The sequence below is a fragment of the Pagrus pagrus genome (genome assembly GCF_965226575.1).
Source record: "Pagrus pagrus genome assembly, chromosome: 1".
In the NCBI taxonomy this organism is placed as follows: Eukaryota; Metazoa; Chordata; class Actinopteri; order Spariformes; family Sparidae; genus Pagrus; species Pagrus pagrus.
This window is the reverse complement of record NC_140185.1, coordinates 16262517-16288778: the sequence shown is the minus strand read 5'-3', so window position 1 is coordinate 16288778 and position 26262 is coordinate 16262517. Positions and strand designations below refer to the sequence as shown.

Below are 26262 nucleotides of genomic sequence, written 5' to 3'. Positions count from 1 at the left end.
TTGCTTTGAATGTGAATATATTATATGCCATCATAACTTTAGATATATAATATATATTTTTAAAATTGTAAATATATTCTTCATTACCCAATTGCTTGAGCACCTAACTAGCCTACTTGAAGGTACCACACATTCCTCCGAAGGACTTAAAGTTCTGCTCAATGATACTTTACATACTATTTGTGAATGCTTTGTTAAGTGTTCCTATGTGTATGGTGGCTGCTTTGCCTGACTGCATTGTCTTGTTGTAGGCCTAATGTTGCATATATGTAATCTGCCTTCTTAAAGATATTTCCTGAACCACAACTATAAAAATTCCTTCGCAATGTTTGATTCTAATGCCACAGTTTTATTTAAATAACACAAAAGTGTTTCACAATAGCTAATTGTGCTAATCGATCGTAGTTTTTGGATGTCTGTATCTTAATACTTTTATAATGAATTGATATTTTGTATTTGCACTCAATGAATTTCCGAGGCCTACTTTGTACTGCAACCATTCCAGGACAATTTGCCTCGGGATAAATTAAGTTCTGTCTCTGATATCTTATCTTAATCATATTAAACTGGTAAAAAATACAGTATTCCTGGTTATAGGATGACATAGCCTACTAGGATTTTTTCTTGTAGATTTTCTTTAGTAAAGACTACATCTTAAAATACCACATTAAAATAACCTACATTATAGTTACTTGAAGAAATGTGCAAACAAATATATTTCATAAGTTAAAACTTGTTTGGCCTCGTCGCACTGCAGGGCTTTATTTTGAAATCTTCGACACAGGAAGTTACACCCAGTGTCCCGTCTGGCTTGACCGTGGTGCTTTCGAGCAGAGCAGCAGAGCAGCCCGTCTGCTGGGGAGAGACAGAGGAAAAGTTAGTCAAGATGGCAAACCCCACAGACCCGGAGTGAAGGGGCACCGCTCCCCGAAAAAGCTGAGCCTGTCGCCCGTCCTGAGATAAACCCAACGATGCTAACTGCGCCAGGAGGTAAGAACCATCCAGCCCGGTACATCTAACCGTCTCTTTCACAATTCACACGTTCAAACTGAAGTTTCTTAAATCTTCTTTTCGCTGTTTTGTCCACTCTTCTTTTGAGCTGGACTATTGATCCAAGAAAACAAAACAAAACCAAACAGAACAATTCAGAACCAGCCTTCATATCGAAACCTCCTTACTTAACCAGTTATCCAACGCCTTTTCCATTGAAATTAATAGCGACGGTTACTGGGAATTCATAGCCGTTAATGTTTAGTCTTTAGCTAACGGTGTTGGGAACTTTGCTAACGTTAACTCACATCAAAGTCGCAGTTCTTACACGGCTCGTCCTTGGCGAAGTTAAAGATAGATATGAAAGTGGATAGAGATACACACAAGGTTATATTTATACGTTTTTTCTTTGTACAAGCTGCTCACACACACACACACACACACACACATATCCGCCAACGGTCATTCCCTGTGTGCTGATGAAGCAAAGTGACAGTTTTAGACAGCGGCTAACGCTCAGCCCTCAAACCTGGAGTCTGCTCCTAGCTTACTCTTCGGTGTTTCTTCGGCTAAAAATTCACCACCACCACCACCACCACGGCTGCCTATCCTCGGTTTGAAATACAGCTTTTTCATGACTACTAACTTGTCATTAAAATAACGGAGGGAAGTCGTTGCTAACGTCTCGACAGCTCACAACCCTGCCAGCGGCCGCCGTCGGTAACCCGGCGTCCTTTCTTTGGAAAATTCTGGGATGCAGCGCCGCTACTACCGACAGCTGTATTTTTAGGAATGGGTGGATACCAAAAGCGAAATTTATTTATTTTTGTCTCGGCGGTGAATGCCACAAGCCTATGCGCATAAGCGACGGCGAGGAGGCGACCTATAAATGCATGTATGAGTTTTTCGAAGGCTGTTTTTCCCCCCATTGCAGCAACACAAAGTCTGCAGAGATGAAGCAACAGGGAGACTGTCGCATTTCTAGTCGGGCTGTCTTAAAAGTCATTGCATATGTATGAAAGAGAGGGAGACAGAGAGCTCAGAGAGCATTGTCTGTTAAATGTGGGTCCCCTCCTCCTCCTCCTCTAACTTCTAACATCCTCCTGCAGGCATAGGAGGGATTCCCTGAAGAAAAAATGCCAGTGAGGCTGAAGCTGATGTGACACAGACTGTGCTGGAAGAAAGCTGACTCATCAAATAACAATTCCTCTGGGAGCAACTAAGCAGCATTGAGCAGCTCATATCACCTCATGCCGAGCTAGAAGAGCACCTCACAGCACCCCTCCTTCTCACAAAGGAACAGAGATTATCAGACAGGAGACGACGGTGAAGAAACCCCTTCAGCAGGAATATATCCCACACCAGCTGTGGGCGAACACCAGAAGGCCTGCTGTCCTGCTGTCCCAGCTACCACCAGAGCTAAGAATGGCATCACAGTGCCTCCGCTGAACCTCACCAACTGTGTTAAGAAACATCAACAGTCAGCTGATAAGACCACTGCCATCCTCCATCAGTTTTACCCAAACCACCAGTGTAAAGTTTGGGGGAGGTTGCTTTCTGCTCCCCACACCTTTCAGCCCAGCCCGGTCACCACCACAGTCTGTCAGCCTTCACCCCGCCTTGCAGACCATGATGTTTCGCGATCAGGTGGGCGTGCTAGCCAGCTGGTTCAAGGGGTGGAACGAATGTGAGCAGACGGTGGCTCTGCTGTCCCTGCTGAAGAGGGTGAGCCGGACCCAGGCCCGTTTCCTACAGCTATGTCTGGAGCACTCCCTGGCCGAGTGTACTGAGCTGCAGGTCCTAGAGGGAGAAGCCAACAACCCAGGTAAGACAGCCAGCTGCACTTTCACCTGCTACATCATCCACTAAGATCTAATGAAGATGCATTTATAGGCATTGAAAGACCAGAGTCACTCATTTGTTTTCTATAGATAACTTTTTATCTTTTTATTTTATTCAGGTCTTATTTTGACGGCAATGAACTATTAAACAATATGTTTACAGTTTATATTGGAAAATAAACAGTTTGTACCTCTAAGACTTATTTTAACATATTTCTCACTGCTGGAGGATGATATTGTTGTAGTTGGTGGTGATGGTGTTCACTCCTAGAAACCACTGTTCTCATGATAAAATACAACATGATGTGTTGCCCACAAAAACAAGCATCACGATACAGTGATTCTGCAATAATCAACAATCATTTGACAATAAATCATGATATCTGTGAAATTGACCGCAACTTAGCTGTGTTCAGCCTCAGAAGCTTGAAACAAAGATAGTTGGCTAGCTATACTGAGGAAGCTAAGCTAAGGAAATGCAAATAACAATGGCACGGTTGAGAGAAACACGCTAACAGTGACCTGCAGAAAAGAAACACCGCAGCGACCAATGTAACCAAGCATCTTGGGTTCGCCTGACTGGGCAGGTTTAATAAGAAAATAATACATTTTCATTTTCTCTCCCACATGTCAACTCTGAGAGGATACACTACTTTTTTATGCTCTCTGGTAGGATGCCTTTTAAATCACGATGTTACAATACCACAGGGCTCAGTAGTCGATGACTGTTAGCCACTGGTGATGGACCAACCTTACTACTGGGAACTGGCAGCTATTATTACAGAGGAGGATATATTCTTCCCCTTTCTTGTCTTCAAGCAGTGCATCTTCAACACTTCAGTCGTGGAGTTTTTATGCGTGGTTGAAGCAGTAGTTAATGTCACATAACTTCTGCTCCAGGCAGCATAGTGATTTGTTTTCTGATCAGAAAGAGAGACACGTTATTTAAATTCACAGATCATTCTACTTTTTTTTCTCTTTTGCCCTCAGTGGTTTTTTTTTAGCTTTCAAGGACATATTTTCCCAACGGAACTGTTGTCCCTGACCCTGCAACACAAACACAGGAAATACACACACATACAGGCGCAAGTATTGGAAGACATTTCCTGTCCAAAACATTCCTTCAGATCCATCAAGAGTTAAATAAAAAAAGCTGAATCATTGATGTTATGAAACTGTGTAAAGTGTTGCGCTGAACTGTAGTCAGTCAGTAAGCGATTGTGGAAGGAGGTTAGGGTCGTGTATAGTGTTAGCTCAGCTGGCACTGTGGCTGGCTGGAAACGTCAGTCAGTCAGTCAGTCAGTGTGCCAGCCTATAGCGCTGTAGCGCTCCCTTGGTTGGTATCGCGCCAAAGCAGCCAAGGGGGGTTCTGGGTTTTGTTGCATCAGACTGCAGCGTGGCCATGGAAACAAAAACCCTGGCAACCAACTGGGCTCATGAAAAATAGAAAGAAGTGCTTCTGCTGCGATGGAGAGCAGGCGTCTGTGTGTACCTATGGCAACATCTGCATGCAGTAACACATCTGATGGCTTACACTGGGGTGACATAATGGCCCTGCCCTGCAGTGACACTCACACATATTATGTAGAGTTTCCATCAGGGTTTACTATGGGCAGTGGCTGCACTTAATGCAGGCCGGTCTTTGTTATTATTTAATATGAGGATGGAGATATCAAAGCACACCATATGAAGTTTCCTCAGCTGACCCCTCCCAAAGTCAGGCTGGTTCATACTGTCAGAGATCAAAGCAGATTGATGTCATGGGCAGGCAGTGGAGGGTGCGACGTCTTCTTACGACTCAGCAACAGGTTCCTTTTTCTACATTTTTGAATACTGTGCTCCATGTGTGAGTCAAAGCGATACTGTCTTGTGGTAATACTTGAGTCACGAGTCACAGTCATATATCACTCTTATATTCTGTGTGAATCTTGATTTTCCAGCTAACAAGACACTGAATTACAGTTGAGGTGGAAATGAACCAAATAAGGAAATGTGCCGGTGGGTGGAATAACATATAATGAAAAGCTCTGTGAGTTGAATAATAATTTCACTTGTAGCTGAGATTGGCATATGGTGATTTGCACAAGAGACACATACATTGAACAGGTTGGATGGCTGTAGACATAGAGGCAGTTGTCATTAAGAGATAGTGCTTTTATGATAGTGTGGAGTGATGGGCCGTACCTAAGAGTCGAAATCCACATCACAGTATATCGTAGCAGTTTGCCTTGATTATGATGTTTATTAGTTTTAATTGACCCTGATTTACAAATACTTAATTGAACTGTAGCATCACAGCTTTGTAAAAGTTAAATGTACTGCAGAAATTCAAAGAAATATGAACACATTAACAAACATTAATGCAGCAAATAATTTTACAAGACTTAAATAATGCTTGTGCTTTTTTCTTGTGGCTGTACACTCAGCACATTCTGTGGCCTAATTTCATTTAAAATTATGAACCAAATTCCCTTTTATAGTAGCAAGGTTTTACATGTTAACACCTAACTTTCTTGATAGCAAAAAGATAAAAATCATGTTTGCTGAAGCCAGATTATTCCTCAAACATAAAAAGCTGAGAAAAATCAGATCATTGAGAAATTCACAATCAAGGCTTTGTATCTCTCAACAGACTATCGATGGCCTGCGCTCTCTCTGTGTCATCAGGTCAGGGATTCACAATATGAGTTAACCTTGTGGTTTGCAATCATTGACAACATTGAATGCTACCACTTAGCTCGAGAAAATCCGACTGTAATTATCTTGTTAATGCTTTGATCTAAGATTATAATCAAGAAAGCACATACATGTCAACACATCTGGATTTCCTTTCAGTCTTTCCATCCGTTGGTACAAGCTGTACTGTTTTCTTCTCTTCACACGTAAAACGTATACAGTAGATACAGCTATAAATATAGTAAATTGGTGTAGCATGTAGAAAAACTAGGCTTTTCCAGAAACTGCTTTTGTAATAGTGAAAAAGTTATATTCAGTTTTGTCTGACCCAATAATTGAGATAATGGTTCTTATGTAAATATAGTTATTTCATACAGTACAGTTGTTCCATCTTCAACACTGACCAATTGCATACGAGTTAAGCCATCCCACATGATGCTACTCAGCCAATCAAATCTGTGCATTCCAGGCAATAAACATTGCGACTCTGAATACAGACAGCTGAAAGACGTGAGAAGCAAGTGACAGATGGAAATATGAGTGAGCGATACAGGGAGAGAAGACAGAGAGACAAGTGAACGATACAGGGAGAGAAGACTGAGAGATGAGCGAGCCGGAGACAATAGACAACAAAATAACTACACATGGCACTCTCTAAGAAGAGAGAAGTGGACAGCGAAAACAGGGCTTTCAACCCAGAATGGACAGACTCATTCATGTTCATTCTTCCAACTGGAAGCACAAAACCAGTCTGTCTCATATGTTCAGAGACCGTGGCACTCATAAAAAGTGTCAATGTGAAACGCCACAATGAGACAAAGCAAAAAGTTTTTGACCAAACATACCCACTCAAGTCTGAACTGAGGTCACAGAAAATAAGCAGTTTAAAAACCCAATATGAACAAACCACCGGCTTCCTGACCCATTCATTCACTGCCCAACAGATGTGTTGAGATCTATCTGTTGTAAAATTGGTTGAGACTGTTAAGATGTTAAACATTAACAAAGAAAAAGGGAAACTCAAGCTGCTGCTACACATTATTTTTCAAATTTGAAGTACTTTATTTTAAGACGCACAGTTTTTAAAAAGCTATTTTATTTATTTTCACTATTCACTAAATGCAGCCCTTCTTTTCCTTAAAGAGAGAGAAAAAAATGCATATCTACAGTATTATATATCTGTATAATTAAATGTTAAATAAATAAATATTGTCAAAATGTTTTTGAATTGTTCTTTCTTTATTTGATTTGACAGTCAGTTACATGCAGACGTTGATACAACTACTAGGCTACTTCAATATATATCACACTAAATCTTAACGCAAGTTAGACATTATGATGTTCCGGACCTTTGCTTGAGGAAATGTTCTCTAACTGGACCCATTTGAATTTTAGTTGAATACCCCTGCTCTAGATTAAATTTTAGGTCCACACCCTTGAGTTTTCTCCCAACTGTGACAACTTGTGGTCACTTCCTATCCGCTGATTCAGCTCAGTAAGGTGGAATCAGCAGGCCTGTTTCAGGGCTGTAGACTTAACGTCAGGAGGCATGTTGCTGAGAAGAGGGAGATTGAGAAGGTTGTCTGGTTACGTGATCCCTCTGGTATGTTGTGGTTGCTTGTTTGAGTGCTTATGTGCCAGAGTAAGACAGATATATTGAGTCTGCTGTTTTACAGGGCCAATGCTGATCTTGTATTGATTATGGAGTATTTTCCAGTAAGCAATTATTTCTTACCACAGCTATACAAGGAGAATATAAAGCCTAAAATAGCATATTAGATTGTTTCTGTCTTTAGTCTTTCTCGATACATTTCTAAAAAGTTTTACAGAAAACATTAAGTTCTCTTGTCTTCGTTAAAAGGTTTTCTGCTGTTCCTCAGACTTTTTTGGGACAAAAAAGGGAATAAAACAGAATAGCAAATTTAAAAAAAAAATTGATATTAAACAGTATGTATTTGTAAATCCATGCGAGTTAAACCGTTAAGGCTCTGCTTTACTTAGACCATGAGCCCGTCGCACACCATTTTTTTGTATTAACTGATCGGTATGATTTGGTGCTGGTGCAGGCTGTTAAAGGGTTAACATGCAGCTGGAAGTCTTGGGCTGAGTGGAAAAGCGCAACTATTTGGAAAGCGGTGTACAAATGAATGGAATCCTCAGTGACCTACTTCTCTCAGCGGCTGAGAGGCTGCCTTGTTTTGGGACCCAGCGAGTGATGCGACTTCATTTGCGACTTGAGATGCAATCGAAGTCAAAGGGGTCACTATCTCGCTGAAAGATAGGCAGAGTTGCATCACAGTGGATTTATTTTTATTGCAGTGTTTCATGTTATTATTAGACTGTCGTGAGGAGTATGGTTACTTTTAAGAGTTCAGCATTTCTATCTGAACAACTAAGTACAGATGTATAAATGCGGCATTTTTGCAATTTTCAGTTCAGACCTAGCCTTAAGTCAACAATTTATAATAATCCATGCTAAATATCCTTATCTGAATGTTTTTGAAAGGTTAAATCTTTGTTTTCTGCTGTGATTTTTGACAGTAGTAATCTGTAGCCTGCAGTATTTCTGTTGTAGTTATTAAGGAATGTTACTTCCTTTTGTCCTCCGCCTTTAAGGAGAACAAAACTTCCTTTGAGACAATCCCAAGAGGGACAATATCGGATCAAGTTGAGAGGACATGAATAGCGGGCAGAGTACTGTCTGAAGGACAACACACACACTCACACGCATACACACTCAAACTGGGTGTAGGGTTAGTATAAGGGGTGGGGTTAGTACAGGACAGTGGGGCTGGTGTTCTGAATGACTAACTTCTTTTTCGTGTGGTGTGGTGTACTGCTGACCTGGCCTGCACGGCTGTTTGAGCTGGATGGAGGCAGGCAGGATTAGATATGTACAAGCAGCTGTGTTGAAGAGCTAGAGGTGACAGGGACACAGCTCTGTTTGGTCGGAGTGGAAGCATTCACATGCACATCATTTGTACTGTCTTTATACTGTTTGTGAATGATAGCAGTCTGAGCTGGACACATCGAGAGATGGGTTTCTGACAGCAGAACATGAAGGCTTTGTCTTTCTTACTATCATGAAAGGATTTTCCAAAGCATGTAAATAGAAGAACACTTTCTTAACACCTGGAAGCACCAAATCCTCAGAAAAATGCCAGGATTATACAACGGCTGGGATAGTGGTGGTGGCGGGGGGCTGACTTCAGTGGAGAATTTGAATCTGAAGAGCTGTTTGAAACTAGGTCAAAACATGACTTCCAGCTAAATAATCACTTTTCATAGAAGCTGCCGGCACTATCTTTGCGTGTAATATTGTAGAGGGGGAGAGAAAGCATACTTCTGCATTTGTCAGTGTGTAAGATGACTGACATGGAGGGAAAGTCTGCATTGTATAATGGCTAATATTACTCAGTGAATTCCTGTTGCACTCTCTGCCTAAACTAGGTCTGATGAAAACCTGTGCTGGAAATCAGCATTCCCGGCTGAGGCGGTAAACGGTTCCGGTGTTGGGGATACTGTCTAGGAATGTGGGCACGTCGGAGCACACTTGAGTCAGGCACTCAGCAAGAGTTGGACTGGGGCTTTTCCAGCGTGGGGGAAAAAGACACAGTGGAAAAGGAAAACTGATTCCACCTTCAGTGGAGCTAAGGTCTCCTGAGTACACCGCGGTATGGGAGAGGGGAGGGTGAGAGGAGGAGGAAGGACGGGTGGGGCGAAGAGGGGAAAAGATGAAGACTCGAGAATACTGGTGCCATTTACAGCTGAAACTCATTCACCACTTTCTCTGCCTTGTCTGCCTTGCCCCAAGTTTTTTGTTTCAGTTTCAAGTATTGACTTGTGTTTGAAAGCAAAGTTTTGTTTGTCAAAACTACCTTGGAATTAACAGCTATCATAGTCAACACCTATTTAATTCAATTCTACCTCTGAGGCATCTGGTGATAAGTATCAGAAAGCGAAGTGTATCATGATGAGTACTGATACAACACCCTGAAATGATAAAACTGAATGTTTGACCCAACCCAAATGAGGGTTTCGTGATTTAAAACAAAAAACCAGTATCACCCTTCAACTTTTATCTAATGTAGTTGACCTGCTCTGCCACAGTAGTACGTTTATAAATATTGGCCCCCATAGAGATAAAAGTTTAAAGTGGAAGTGTTCTGATTTTTCACACACTCATACAAGCTTTATTTGTCAACATCCTTTGTGCCTCTCTCAATGTCTCGTTGGCCATTCTCTCAAAGAGAGGGAGAGAAAGACAGAGAGAAAACTCTTGTCTCGCTCCAAACTATTTCATTGCACCCACGCATGAGCAAACAGTTTATTTCTGGAAGTTGACGGCGTGTTCTGTGAACTCGTACTGAACCTCAGGAATGGGGACAGACAAGCAGCCAAAACGACCAGAGGGGAAAACGAAATAAAGCTCGTCTTTTCCCCTCTGCCTCTAGAGCAAAGGCCTTTTCTTTTCAGTTCTTGCTTCCTGATGTATGAGTGTTTTCTGTGTGTGAAAACAAGAGGATGGACAGAAAGTCGGCCTGAGGACTAACTGCCTTAGGACTAACTGCCAAAGAACTCCACGCTGATGGAAGCTACTCGAAGCCTCAGACATGTCAAGCTCTTGATATTATCTCTGAGGCGGATGAGGTGTCACTGATAGCTTGGATTATGCAATCAAGCGCCTCATAAATCCATGAGGTTTAGTTTCTAACTGAATCCTTCTGTGCTTTTTTATTACTTTGATCCCAGCTTTGCTTTCCCCAGCCAGTTGGATTTCTGCACCATACATGTATCCGTGTATGTTTACACCTGGCCTCAAACTAAAAGGCACGCTATCAACAGTTATGATTGAGTAGCAAGTCTATTAGTGTTAAGGCACTGTTTCAAGCAGACAGAATGCCCACTGTATATATTTTCGGCTGGTAACTTAAAGGTTGTAATGGTACACAAAATGAACAGTTTGATACATACTGTTGCTTTTGGTCCCGAAAAGGTTGCTTTTTGTGCTGCAGAGGAAAAAGACAAACATTAATATATTATTAAAGTTGACAAACACTAACACATCGCTCATTGTCCACTAAGTATCTGATGATTTAAATAGAAAAAAAGTATTATGTCAGAATATCTACGACCTAATTTCAAAACTGTACACACAAGAAAGAACACTAGCTGAGCTCAACCACCACAAATCTTTCAGTGAGAGGCTGGTTGAATGTTGTTGGGGGAAGGAAAGACTGCATTGGTCCCTCTGGTCTGTTCTAGTCTACCACTGGTAGAAGACACATAGTGTGATGCCATCTCGTATGCATTGAATGTTTGATGTTGCTGTTTATATAGACATAATGCTGCTTGGTGTGGACAGGGAACCTTGTTAATACAAAGCTTCAGTCAGATCCATTATTCTTCATCCAACACTGTCCAGTAGTCCTACTTTCCACAGGAAAACCGTAATGCTCCCAAACAAAGGATCTAAATTATATGGTAGGGTCTTTGAACTCTTAACATTTACTATACTAAAGGTAACAGCCTTGTCACTAGCACTAGCACGGTCAAGCTCACAAACGACTATCAATGCACCATCACATCAAATATTAACTGAGACTGCATGTTCTGAGACATGAACTGTAATAAGACCGTGTTATGACCTAATAAGACTAATAAGGTTTTCAGCAGCTTCAATATGTACAGTGAGTTAGAGCTTTAGTGAATTATGATGGTGAGAAGTCAAGTGAGTTTGTCTGGAAAATAAAAAATAGAATAATTCAGCGCAAGCCTGAGTACAAATATAATTTTCAGTTGAAAACACCATCTTGACTCACATCCTCTATTAGTAACAAGAGAAAACATGACATGACAGATGATTCACATACATCTGTGTGTGTGCGCGCATATGTTTGAAAGTGAGTGTGTAAGAGAGAACGAGAGAGGGTGAGAACAGGTGAGGGATACCAGTCTCATAGATGACCAGTCAGTCTCGTCCTGACCAGACCAGACATACAGGCGTATAATGTTTCCCCATATAGCCCCCCAGACCCTCAGCCCAGCCCTTCCCTGTCCCCGCCCTACTCTCAGGCAGCTGGCTGTGCTGTACAGTACACTTCTTGTGTAAGGGTCTGTCCAGTCCCAACTGTGCAGACAAACAGATTTGTACGGAGAAGGCAGCAAATAAAATAACATAAGTTTGATTTGGAACAAGGAAGATGCTGACACTGAGGCTGTGTTCTGTCACCCAGAATAATCACAACCTGTGGTCATTGATCAGTGGGACTAAACTGTAAACCTGCAGCTGCCATTTTACAACACATAATTAAATTGATACCTCCCTCACAGTATCAATGAACTCCTATTATTCATAAAATAGAAAAAATAAAAATAAAATAAAAAAGCATTGCTGTTAGGCAGGGACATTTTTAGTTTGCCAACCTATGGCAGGTGAGCCAAAACCTCAATGTGAGACTCTGCTTCAGTCTCAGCTGTGTCTCTGACTGTCCTCTCTGTCCTCATATGAATGGACCGTAACTGTGGGGACACAAAAAGGCACCGCCGATCACACTCACTTACCTCTGATTGGTGAACACACTGTTGGCCATGACAGACAGAGTGACATCAGCAGAACCAGCCGATGGGAGAGCCCGATGGCAACAGTTGCCATGATGGCCATACAGTCTTTTAATCCCCATTGGGAGGAAATTACCTCATGCAAAGCAGACTCCTTCAGGAAGTTATGTCCACTGTCTGCTTCGAAGTTTTCCAAGGTGCTCACTTCTAGGCCAGATGTCAGTGGAGAACTTATTAATCACCTTTCTGGAAAAATAGATTTAGAAATAGAAACCAGCCCGACACTTTAAGTCTTCAAGATAAGAACTTTTGGGATCTTAGAATTAATTTACATCAGAGCAGTTTATTTGTTTGCACCAAGCTTTGACTGACATGGGTCAGACTGAAGAACACAATAGCCTTCCATCTTTATAAACTTTATTAGGATATAATTTAATCTGAATTATTGATATACTTTTTTCTCAAAAGACATCTGAATAAGGAATTGACAGTTCTTTGTCTGTAAAGCCTGTGATGCAGCAATTAAGCCCATGGCAGTCTAAAACTGAATACTTGAACCCAAGCTACCCCAAAATGTATTACTAGTTATTAGAGGATTAGGGTTGGGGTTATATATAATATATAATATACATCCTTATCTATAGTGCTGTTGTATTTGCTTGAGTTTTTTCTTAAGTTGTCGGTTACAAAGTTTGAGCATATAATTCATTTCACCCTTTTTACCGTTTTCCCACAGCACCTAAATCTATAGACAAAATAGCATTGAAACCCAGTGGGTACATATTATCAAAGATAAATATTTGGTTTGCAGCTTACCTAAATTTTATCAAGTTTCGGGATGGTTGTCTGCAGTTCAGTTTGCTTTTCCCACAGTGTAAAACTTACCTTAAATGTGAATGAAAGTGCTAGTTGGACATGTCAGAGAATGATATAGTTGGCTGCCATCTTTAACTACTGATCGACTCAAGTGAAAGTAGAGTAGAGCTCTTACTGCCTCAGGCTGTTGTGCTGTGTGTTTTTCTGAATGGTCCTCTGTGTGTGTTTGTACTGTATCTACTGACATGGTGTCACAGCTGGATGCTGAAGCTATATCCCTCAAGCTGTGGACGGCCGAGGATGCTGCATTAATCCAGTTGTCTCACACTCACACATTCCACATGACACTCAAATATGCATCACAAGCTGCAGTTAAACATACAACGCTTTATTGCATCAATGCCCCCCACACACAAACACACACTTTGCAGGAGTGACCAGTGTAGCCTGAAAGGGCTGTAGACAGTAGACATTCTAGACAAACAAGTCAGTTATGTGTTACCACACGCTGAGCCACAAAGCTGCTCACAAGAAACAGTTATTCTGATACTGAAGATACATTTTTCACCAGTTTTCAGCCTATGTTGACTAAAATGTTTATGGGCCACAAGTGTGAAGTTCTGGCTTTAATTTCTGTCATTTTAGAAAAAGCATTGAAACAATTGTTCCAACATTAGACAGAAATAAGAAGCTTGATATCTATCTGTAGCGAGGGTTTAATGGTATGAATAAATGAATGAAGTAACTGTTGTGATAGTAGAAGGACCATTCATTATATCAAAAGTGCACAATGTTGATATGATGACTCAGTGTAAGCCAGATTTCTCACCCTAGTGTTATAGCCTTTTTATTTTTGTATAAAGGGCAGGGCAGTGCTGCATACTTGATAGTTTGTTTTTATCTGCATGTATGTATGTTTAACGACTGAACTCCGACAGTGAGCAATCAAAGAAGGCTGTATAGCTACTTTGTCCCTTCTTCAAATAGACTGAACCTTTCACTTTACTTTCAATCTTCTCCTGTCTTTGGTTTGTTGTTATTTTTGTTGTTTGGCAGACTGCCGCACTAAAACAGTTTGCAAAGACACATCCCTGTTAGGTTCACAAATATACTGGAAACAATTACACAAACCACATGACCAATACACTGCCGGATGTGTGTGTGTGCACTTTTTCTCTTTGTGTGTGTGTGTGTGTGTGTGTGTGTGTGTGTGTGTTCTCCTTCCTCCTGGCAGGTATGGAAATAAACCTTTCTTCCACAAAGGAAAATAATTATCATTCTTGTAAAAGGAAGGAAGGGGGGGTTTGAGCTGAGCGAGAGACAGAGAAATAGAGAGGCAGAGAGAGCGGCCGATGGGCCCCTGACTGCCATTTCCTTAAATAGAGTTTTGGGCTTCTCCAGTCCAGCCCTGGCAGAGCAGAGGCTCACATTCCCAGCATAGCTGTGACTGCCACATTCAGAGCCTTCCCAACACTGGAGCGCTACGTCAACTTCCACAGGTAGACTGCAAATCATTTGCCCTACTTTCAGCCCCCACCCTGCTTCCTCCAGACCTCCAACCACCAGTTACCACTACAGCAGGGGAGAAGAGGGGATGTTGATGAAAGACTCGAGAGGAAGTGGGAAGAGATGGGGGTTGGAGTAAAGGCTAGCAAAGAATTGTTCTCCATTCATACAGCAGCCGTGTCCTTCTACTAGGAAACCTCCCCCACTGCTGGGAAAAAAGATGAGACAATAAAAAAACCATCATCCTGCCTCTTCACTCACTTAAAACACACAAATTAGGGATATATTGAGTAGCAACAAGGAGTCCTATAGCACAGAAACACAAATATTTGTGGTACAGATGTACATCATGAACAGCTACAGTTTTATTTATGGTGGAATTAAATCCAAACTTGAGTTATTGTATTTACTTTTGAAGACTGTAGAAAAATAGTTTTTGGCATTCATCGTTTGAGGGGCCTTCTTCCTCCTCCCCATGTTAGATAGGAAATATTGTGAGGTATAGGTTGATAGGTTTTAGGTATAGGTTGACAAGAGACAAGTTTTTACCTGTTTAATCTCTTGCTATGATTGTTGGGTGCTGTTATTGTGAATTGCCAAGGTGTACGTCCTTGAAAATGTCTAAAAAGTTGTGTATTTGACAACACCATAAGGCTTAAACGACTGCTTAAATGAGTTGAGCATTTGGAAGGGTTTAAAAAAAAATACAAACGGATCAATGAAGAATGCTTTCCAAATTCATTGATGGGCTTCATATTTGTTCACTGTAGGATGAACACAGGAGAAACCCCTTTAATGGAGGTTTGTGTTGATGTAGCAGCAAACTTTAAAGTATTAACACCCTCTGTATTTCTTGAGTTGGCAGACCTGGTTTGAAGGAGGTTGAGAGTGGATATAGAATCAGACATTGTGAAAAGCGCTCTGCTCTGATGGAGCCAATAAACCTGCATGCTGGCGTGTACAGTAGCTGTGTTGATGCTTTTCCTTTTCCTGTGGAAGGGAGACGCACACACTGGCAAACATGTTGAAATCATCACCAGGCAGGTGCTTCCCACTTTAGCGCACACACACACACACACACACGCTCATCTTGGCCACTGTTTAAAACATTACACAGTATAAATAAATAAGCACCCAAGCGGAAAATACCTACTTTACACCTACTGTACACAGCACATGCACAAAGACCCACACACAATGTGAAAACCAGAGAAGAGATGTGCTTTAAATATTGTTTTATAAATTGACCAGGTGTCCTGGATGTAATGCAAGACTACAATGAAAATATCCTCTTCCTGTTCTATTATGGCTCACAGGAATTTCTCTCTCTCTCTTTCCGTATATTGAAGCGTCCTGGAGACACTGATTGATCTTCCACTGATTTCATTCAGCAGAAGTTACTCTTCTGATCTCATCAGTATTTCCTGTGGTTTAGTTCCCACATTTAACCTGTTAAAGGTTTTCTGAATTTCTTTTAATTACAACTCCAGAGACATGATTATAAAAGACATTGCAAATTATTTTTTGACTTTTGACAATTAGTTTTTTCCTGCAGCGTCCTCTTGCTTCCAAGCAGGAGTGTTTTGTAGCCTATAGTGTTTTCAAGAGCATGTCCTGGTTTCCATTATGAGAGAGGAGTGGCGATGTGGCAGGAAAGCTTGTACTGACCCACTGGGTTTGGACAATGACCATTAAAAACAGTTCATATTGTCAGTCAAATCATGAGTTTTTTTTAAGCTATGCCACATACAAACAGAAAAATGATGTGGCAGGCTATAGTCTTGACTCAAAGTCAACAAACTTCAAACCAAAGTGGAGAAGATCGATGGAAATGGGGGACAGAGTGATGCAGAGCAGCATGATGAGTGCCCTGTTTGTCCCTCCTCTTTGCTCGTGGCTCCAGTGCTGGGCAAAAGCAAATTCAGCAAAATTACACATGAACTCCTTTACTGCTGTCCAGTGTGATCGCCGCTTCAGCTGACAGTGCTGCCTTATAGTCTGTAAAGTGTGTATTACTGAAGTATGATCGGGATGCACACTAGATTTCTTCGATTCTGTGCTAACAAGATGATGACTAAGGCACTAAAACACATGTTTTAAATGTAAAATTTGTGTGAACATATCTGCCCAGTTAGTAGAGTAATGGTTGGATCTCACTGTTGCCAACAAAGACTGAATTGACATTTTTTTGTCTCTTTTGATTAATGACAACCAGGTTTCTCATTTACCTGAGGCTTAAGAAATCTTCTTGCTGCAGAGAAAGGTTACTGTCAATTAGTGCATACACTGCCGGCTAACATGAAACTGATGAATGTCAGTCATTGTTGTTTAAAAATGGTCTATTGTTCAAATATCAAGATCACAGAAGCATGTGTTCAAGAGAGTCAGCCAGTGAGAGCAGCGTGTGTAAATCTCCCACCGGCTGGTTTCCTGACAGCTTGACTGTCTGTTTTTCTCTCACTCAGCTTCACCTGTCTGACATGGTGACTGACACACTGATTATATAAATGGACAGGGATATCTCTCTGCTCTCTTCTTCATCAGTTTCATCACTCTCTCATTACAATTTAACTTAAAAGCTGAAACTTGTCCTAATATTCACCTCGGGAGCTGATGCTGACCTTTAAATAATCTCTACCAACAACACATCTTAAAGGCTGGTACTCGGTAACTGTATACACAAGACTTTCAGTGGTATTGAATCCATTGAAAATGTGCAGCGCTCACTGGTTTTAACAACTGGGAGGCTGACATTGATGTGAATGTGGCATATTGATGCCGCTTCCCTTTTGACTGTTGAAAGACTTTCTGAGAAATTGCTAAACTTTGCTTAGGGATGTTTTTAAAAAAGTAGACTTGACAAGAGTAAACAGCCCTCCTACTCGCCTTCTCTCCTCAGTCAGTTATGTGTTAGTAGGTCGGGCTGAGGCCAAGGTCAGGCTGATCCCACAACACTGACTCTGTCTCCCTCTTTTCTCTCTTTCTGTTTCTCTGTTGTCTCCTTTTTCTTTTCCTCTCTAGGCTCTATGGTCAATTCTTGTCCTTTCTTGTTTATTTTTTTCTCTCTCTCTCTTTTCTCCCCCTCTAGTTGAAACCTGTTGACACCAGTGAACTTTCCAGTCTGTCTCTCTGTATATTGTATCCGCCCCCTTCCTTTCCCTCCCCCCTCCCTCCATATTCACTGGTCCCCAAAGCTTGTGTAGGGCCTGTGGGAGCCTGCCTGCACTTCTTGTCAGGACATGGACTCTCTTCACTCTCTTTCTCTTTCCCCTCTCTGTCTTTCTCTCTCTGTCTCAGCCTGGGTGGGGCGATGCAGCATATAGCATTAGATCATATATTTTGTGTACCACACCTCTTTCACTAGCAATGTCCCAACAGCTCCTCACTTTCGCTTTTCTTACTTGCACTCTCCTTTTGTTCTCTGCATTTCTTGTTGAATAACATATATTCCCTGTTTCTTTGCTATTTTTTTCTGAATCTTTCATTCTGACTTTTTCTTGATAACCTTTAGCTAAGAGTTCGCTTATTTCCCTTTTAATTGAATTTGTTTTGTTTTTCTTTTAATGACTATTGTTATTTTGGTCTTCCACTTGCTTAGTTTGTTTACTCATTTTTTTACCTTCCTTTCTCCGCTGTAGGACAAACTGTAATCCCCCAAGTTTGTATGAAATGAAGATATTTCTTGAAATGTGTCTGTACAGTTTGTGCCATCAACTTGTAAGAATGGATTAAAGCTGATCCCATAAAGAGTGCAACTTCCCTCTTTGTTTCAGTGCTAGCCCCTCGCTGTAGTCCAGTTGTCCCATCCTGAACCAGGCCACTGATGAAGTGTTCTGGTGGGAATTATTGAGTCAAGACGAACTGTAGCAAAATATCTCTCCTGGTTGGAGGAAAATGCTTAATTTTTACATGATTCCAATGTTTACAGTCAAGTTGTGTTTTGTTTAGATCGCATTGTCAAAAAAAAAAATGTATACAACAGTTTTGGCTTTTAGAAGTAATGCCTGGAAAGTTAATAATGCTGCTGTGTAAGAGATCCATGTTCTGTTCTGTCAGAGTTATCGCACTACAAACTAACCACATAACTCAAGAGTTGTCACTGACATATTTCTGTTCTGTTGTAATTCAACTGCACAAGCATTGAAAGTCTTACAGTGCAAATATCCTATGAATTATGCTGTATAATTGTCACAAAATATGTCACTTCTGCTGTCTATCAAAAAAAAAAACAAGACATTTGCTGGGTGTTGTGTGAGGATGGCTATGCTGAGTAGGTCTACAGACCTTTAAAGTTTTATGACTGTTTCTTGTACAGATTGATGAAATCACATTGACAAAATGTGTCGCTTGTCACTGCTGATCAGCTGCTCAGAGCTGTCTAGAGAGTCAGGTGCAGAGCCTTACCCTCTGGCGAATAAACACCCTGAGGCACATCGGATTCTGCTCTGATCTGGAGCCATTTATTGACAGGAGGTGAGCTCAGAGATTACTTTTATTTTTTGGGATTAAACAGGATTTATCTTCACTCCTGTTTGTCAACTTCACTTTGGAGGTGACCTCTACTGTTTTTATAATGTAATGTTGACGACTGGAGCTGAAGGGAAAATGTACTTTACTTCATGAAGACGGAGAGTAGTGGGGGAATTGAGGAGAGAGAACTCTGAGTCTCTGGTGAGTGCTGAGGTGAGTGAGAGATGACGTGCTGTTGCTCGCTAATGTTAGCTTACTGCTAGTGCACAGTAAAGTCATTTGGCTGTTTTGGGTGGATAAACACTGCGTAACACGAATAAACACAAATTATCCTATAATCAAACCACCATTGCAAGTAAAAAAATATATGATGTGACACAAATGTTCACAGACGAGGTTATGTTTTGAAGTTGTTTTTTTATGTCTCGTTCGCAGACTTCCTTATCCCAGAAGTTATAGTGACGCACCATAACCCTGAGTAAACTCACGGATTTGTCTGGTTTGAACATTTTTGTAAACATTTGGGATAATGTAAATACACAACTCGACAAAATAAATAAAAAAGGTTGAATCGTTTTTAGACACTTTAATGCAGAAATCCAACATGTCATATCTTCTATATCTTTAAAAGACTGACAATAAAGATAAGCTGGTAATATGAAGTACTTTTTTTCCCTTGATGCGGCTAACAGCTTACTGTGGTCTCCACAAATATCTGTGCATTTCACAAGATCATCACGTATCAACACAGATTGTTTTATCTTCATTCTTGTATTTCATTGCCCCCCACATTATCACTTTGAAACTTACCTGACATGCAATTGGTGCCATGAATGTCACATGAGATACAGAATGTGCTATAGCAACCCTGCATAAAACTTAACTTGTTGTATCTGGTCACAGTTAACATCCAAACCCCCCATATTTTGTATTTCAATACCTGGCAATAAACATAACAGATCTTTTTGTCTCTTTTTTGTTTTACTGGTTCAAGTTGTGGTTTAATTAAAGTAATTGCATTTGGACTGAAACACAACTAATAGTTCAAGTGTCACAGGTGTAATGTAGACGTCAACAACTCAATCAAGTGACGTGTTCCCTGACCAGCATCCAGTGTCAGTGTTTTGTGTAAATGACTAGACATTTGTGATATTGTGGCACATGACGTGGTGTGTAAACGACCCATTTTACTTGGTGTTAAACAGAACTGTAGTACAGAGAAGGGATAGGACAGGGGCTTGGTCTTTGTGTCTGTCTGTGTGCGTGTGTGTGTGTGTGTATCTGTGTCTGTGTCTGTGTGCTCGGCTGTGGATTCGTTAGGAGTCACTGCATTCTTCAGCAGCAGGCTCTGTGGTATGCCAGCACATTCCCCACTGCTGAGCTGGAGAATCCACTCGGAAAGCAGGAGCGGGAACTTTTCCTTTCTACCCCCTCCCACCCCTCACTCCACCCTTCTACTACTCTGTCTGTCTTAACTCCATTCTACTTTCCTTTTTCTCCTTTCACAACTTCTTCTAAGTTGTCTTAACTTTTCCAAATTCCTTTCTATACAGACAAGGCCTCTAATCCAAACCATGATGTCTGGTTTTATGGACTGTATTTGAGACTCTGCTGTGTAGTTGAGTTGTAATGTGTCTTTTTTTAGTTAGCTTGCATTAGCCTCCCTGTCAGCTCCTTTCTTGAATGAAGCCCCCTGCTCTGTGTATTGTTGGTCAGCTCTCTTGCTTGGATTGCTGTCCTCAGGTTGGTAAAGGGAACACGCTGTGTTGGACGTGGTGTTGAATCAACAACGGCTCTAGCGAGTTGCCGGTGGTGGGACAGAGTGAGCCAGCCTCATGTTTGTTTTGCTAACAGGAGAAGCACAGGATAGAGGTTTAGAGGAGACACACACGCACACAGACTTGTGAGGATTTTCCATTGACAAGATTCACTTCTTAACCCTTACCCTGCTTGGTTACACCTCAGCTATTGCTTTATCTAAACCCAAAAATGTACTACTAAACTTTAAATCTTTATTTCTTCTAATCTAACCTTTTTGGTGCGAGTTGGGCTCAAGTGTACATACAGACCTTTCCACACACACAGTGTCTCACTCACATACATTCACTGTTTTTCTCTTTCTTTCTCTCTCAAAAACAAACACACGCCCCCAAAGCTGGTGTGTCATTGTCAGTGTGATTGGGAGTTAATGTGTGCCTTTGCTGACCACTAATATGGTCTTATCTGTTGTGCTAGCTGCCTTGTTGTGGCTTTGTGTGCTGTTGACCCATCTATATTTAGAACGAGAGGAATCATGTGTCTAACAAACAGTCTCCACAAGTGTGTGTGTGTGTGTGTGTGTGTGTGTGTGTCCACTGGGGTGTTCGTGTTTGCACACAACCAATGTGTAACAAATGAGCTAAAACAATCACATTGTTTCCACCACTGTCACTTGTGTCTTGTGATCACAGAGTCGGATGTGGAGAGGACACGCTGTAACCGCTCAGGGTCAAAGTTAAACCTAATGAACATCCAATGCCTTGAGGCTCCAGTCAGGGTCCAAATTGGCAGGATACTCTTATTACCTGGAGATGTAATGTGATTTATATTAATTGCAGAGATTTTTCAATAGTTTTTGTTGCTGTTCCTGTCTTCATTTAGGATTTTTTGAATGTGTGAATTAAAACCTCAGAGAGGAAGAAGACGAGCAGCAGATATGTAAGACCACTGTGCTCCCATTTGTCAGTGATTTGAATCCTATGCTAATCCACCACAGAAACAATTAGTTGAGTCAAATTTACAGTTTAAAGAGGCAACTGTGTTAAATGACAAGCATGTAGTTTTCCTAAAAGCAAAATAGAAAAAATGGACGTGAAATGAAAAGAAAGATTTTTTTTATTGTTTTAATGCTTTGAGTTATGACTAACAATATGTAAAGCACAAGCAGTATATCATCACTGTACTGACAGCATTCCTGTCTCACTTGTATATAGTAGAAATGTAGAAAAGGCCATATCGAGCTAAATTAAAGTAATTAGTGGACAGTGAAAAAAGTCATGCTGATGATTCAATGAATCCAACCAATTTCCTATAAAATAAATACACATTTGTATAAATAAAATCCCATGAAAAAAATACAGCCAAGAATTACTATTGGATGATATTGCCTTGAAATGATAGTCAGATTTGAGGCTATATTGCAATACATGATATATAGCTCGGTAAACCAAAATTGCCTTCTGTTAATATAATGCAGCCCTTAAAACCAGGAGGAGACAACACTTGTGCTATATCACTATTTAGCAATATTCAAAATCTATGACTATACATATCTAGTCTCATATCACAGAAAACACAAAAGAAAGCTGTTTAATGTGAAATACAATTTCATTTATTAACATCTTTATTTGATGTTTGTTTCAGTTTGTTTATCCATTTATTGCAAAGTAATATATTGCATGTCTTATACAATGTGCTTATTCTTTGATCCTACATTATAATAGTCTAATTTGGATAGATAAAAGTAAAGTCTTTAAATGTAATCAGGGGACAAGCTGTCACAGCTTTTACACATGCTGATTTTTGTTGACCCAGTTACATTGCTCCGGGGGTTTCCAGGGATGTGGTCGTGTTCAGTAACATGTTCATGTTACAGTGTAATATCTTATTGTGTGAAGAAGGGCTTTAATTTTCTTCTCTTTAGTATCCACATTCCCTTGAACTGACTGGCAACTTCCTCAATTTCACATCAGTGTTTCCCAGAATGGGGTTGTACAACCCTTGGAGAATGAGAGTGAACTTGTTGAAAATCAGCTGTGCAGTGTAGGTGGACAGTGTTATATTGATAGATAATACTGAGCAAGATGTTTTAGCCTACATTTTAGGAAAGAATTAGTCACACCCCTTACTCACAGTTCAAATGAAGCCTTGTCTTGTATGCCTGCTCCAGACCTCTGAATTGCTGTTTCTTGAGTTTGAATAGGGCTGGTGTTTTGTGTATTGGCATCTATTTCGCAAGCCGGAGAAACACCCAGGCCAATCATAGATTTGTAGGCGGGATTAAGAATGGGTGCATCATCTTTGTGTGCCAAATCCAGGAAAATGGTGACTGAACAATTTCTACAATTGTGGATGTGATCAGTGCCACTGTACAGACTATTGTATGTCAACTTAAAGAAATTATAACTCTTTCCTCCCTAATGTTGCCATCGGCATCAGCCCCAAAAATCAAGTATCGATTTGGCTCTAATTACATTTGAGCCCCTTACCCTGTCCACTGTCTGTTTTTCTAGTAGTCTTTTCTAGTGTAAATGTGCGGTGAGCAGCTGAATTCACTATCTGTCTACTTTCTGTTTTCCTTTGAACTGTCGTCAACGCCAACGAATTTGCCTGGTTGTGGAGAAATGGTGGGCAGAGTCATGCGAGATTGACCGAGGGAGGATTGTACTTGGGGAGACGGGGCTGTGTTGAAAGCAGCACCCTTGTCTTGGTGCCAGAGAGGGTGTCAGAGGGCATTGAGAGTGCAGGATGGCACAGAGTTCACCAGCAGACACCATCCGTAGTGGCGAAATGCTGCGTCAGACCCCAAACAAATGACTCTCAGTCTGAGGTTTCAGTGTTTGCGTATGTCTGACTTTCTTTTTCAGTGTTTCTTCTGAATGAGGCTGATGTGATTCATCAGTTCCCAGCATGCCCCTGTCTCTCTGTCTGGCATGAAAGAACAAGCTAAACATCTTTTGTCTCATTGAATACCTCACATTGGCTTTCTGTCACGTTGGTTTTCATTGTTTTTGTTTAGTCTATTTTTATTGATCACATTGTATGGGACACTGGCATGCTTCATATTCATGGAGCTGACTGTAGTATCAGGCCTTTCTCTACATCCCCTCTTTGTGTTGTTGAATGCAGAGTTGGACAAGTTCAACATAGCAAGTCCTACTTCCAGTGCAGTTTACAGAGTCAAATTACAAAGAAATTAGATGGAAAAGGAGGTGTTGGTATCGCTGTGCAAGGAGAAATTGCAACACAGTGTTTCCTGTTTGTCTCTCCTTTGTTAGTGTAGTAATGTCAGTTTAACCACCCCTCTCCTTGTTACTCCTCTGCTCTTTCTTACTCCTGTTGGATCAGGAATAGTACTGTACTTTCCCTGTAACTTTAAGGGTGGGAGCACAGAGTCTGACCAATTTCTTTGGAAACATTGATTTACTGAGGCTGGGTTGGTTTTAGTTACAGTTACTCACTCTCTCCATATTGCTGGGTAGAATCTGGTCCATTTGTGTAATTGGTAACCCCGTGGTTATCCTAGCAGTTGACTTTTGACCCATGCTGGGTGCAACTACTGTGACCCCTCTTTAAGCGTTGAGAGATGCTTCATGTTCGGTCACTGTTAGGGGATGACGCGCTCTAAGGCTGACTCCTTGACCTTTTAACCTTGGTCAGTGAAGCCTGAAGTAGCTTCCTGACTTGGCTGAAGCTTTTATACCTTTTCTAGCCATTCCCCTCTGATTTTAGTAAGTATACGTTCAGGAAAGACACTACTTTTTTCTAACTTATTAATCTTTAGATCAGTTGTAGTTCAAAGGGGAGCTATTACACTATTATATGTCCCTATTGTTGAATTCATACATCAGAGGGGGAGTAGTGCCACTTTTTCTGAAGTGTTGGGTTCACAGGGCCACAATCTGGGTAGTTTTGGCCTCTGAGCAGTGTACTGCCACAAACTGTGAGTGTAATTTAGAACTGTAAAGTCAACTGTTTCAGTCCCATCAATTGTTGCCATTATTTGGAAGTTATTCCAAAGTGGTTTCTCTGTAGATGCACATCAATGATTGCTGAGCTTTAGTAGAGTCATAATCAGTTTTGACAGCCATATACTGTACATACGTAAGCTCTGAATTAGTTGGTGTAGGATTTTGTATTTATTAAAGAAACAGAGCACATTGTGACAGATGACATTATTTTTTGCAACAATCTGCTGTTCATTGGAGAGTGCTAGGCCTCTGACCTTTTCTGTTTGTTAACTTTAAATTTATGGGATGGTATGAAGGGAGTAATTAAAAGTTTCTGAGATGACTGGACTATAGTATTTTTAAGAAGAAATGGTGAAACACACACAAGCCTGTTTCATACATAAATCATGTAAATCATGTGAACTTTTCTACTTTATGTTAAATTACAATTGTCGATACAATTATCTTTGACATGATGTGACAGTCCTGAACAGTCCCAGCTGCAAAGACTGCATTATGTGTTAAATCAGAGTCGACATTGCAGCTGATATTTTAGGAAATGAGCTCCAGGCAGGAGTCTGTCCTATTTTCACTCATTTCTTAAAAATACAACACTGGTTTTGTGTGGCTGTGAGGAAGATGTAAATTAAATATGGCAGACCGCAATCACCAAATGTCTTGTGATTGATAAACACTTACCTTTTAAAGAAAGTTTGGGGGGAAAGTGTAGTCCTTTATTTTATATTTTTTCAAAATTGATCACACAATGTCTTCAGATCAGTCATTACAGTTGATTTTGAATACTGATTCAAATTAAGAACATACGTTCTTCTTGGGTACTGAGGAGCTGTCAAAGGTAAATACTATATGCTTCATTCTATATATGCTATTCTTTGAAGCTCTAATCAAAAAAGTGTACCGTAACATAATAACATAATAATGTCAAGTTTTGCCATATTTTGCTATATATAATTGCCATGCAACAAGTCAGATCTTTTTATGGTCTCTGTGTAACTTGTGGTAGTAGAGAAACTTTTTTGTTAGACTGCTGAATAAATGTCAAAAAGTTTAATAACAACACTGTTTCTACTTTTGACTGTAAAATGTTTTAAAGTTGGCAGTGCATCGCCGGTTCTGTAAACTTTCATAAAGTATTAATCAGCATTTTTGTGTTAGATCTTAATGTTTTCCAGTCTTTTTTAAATAAATGACTTTTAATCATAGAACAATTCCTGTTCTCTGATGGAACAAGGCTTGCCTCATTCAGAGGAATGAAGGATTACATCATTCCTGGAGCAGAGTGGAGTGACTCCCTGGCTCACCTCATACACCTCGCTCCTTCCCTCCCTCCCTCCATTTATTTTCTCCTCCTCCCTCTCAAATTTGTCTATACTTTACTCTTCCCCCACCTCTTCTCTCCTTGTGCTCTGTGTCACTCTTAGTATAGTGCTGTCTGCTGCGTTTTTAGGACAGCCTGGCCTCGTTCACAGTGTCTTCATGTCACCCATTCAAATAAGCTGACATGGATCGGAAGGTCTTTTCATAAAAAAAAACAGTGCCTGTTTTGTTGAAAGGCAGTCTGTGTGAAACGGGGAACTGGCTCATTCTGTCCCATCATGGTAGATGTGACACACACATGACCTCAGTGGCTGAAGCAAAAATCCCCTTGCATTTCCATAAAATGAGTTGACAAA

General features: G+C 40.7%; 1 protein-coding gene across 4 annotated transcripts in view; it reads left to right on the top strand.

The window, feature by feature from the left end:
- Nucleotides 1-723: 723 nt before the first annotated feature.
- The window catches only part of samd4a (sterile alpha motif domain containing 4A), a 53964-nt gene continuing 28425 nt past the window's right edge, over nucleotides 724-26262 (top strand). For 2 of the 4 annotated variants that reach the window (XM_084353116.1, XM_084353114.1), the window contains exons 1-2: nucleotides 724-990; nucleotides 2100-2815. In XM_084353116.1, coding sequence (XP_084209242.1) covers nucleotides 2620-2815 — 196 coding nt within the window. In that variant the 5' untranslated portion in view covers nucleotides 724-990; nucleotides 2100-2619. The remainder of the gene's footprint in view (nucleotides 991-2099; nucleotides 2816-26262) is intronic. The other 2 variants (XM_084353113.1, XM_084353115.1) reach the window with 2 other exon arrangements.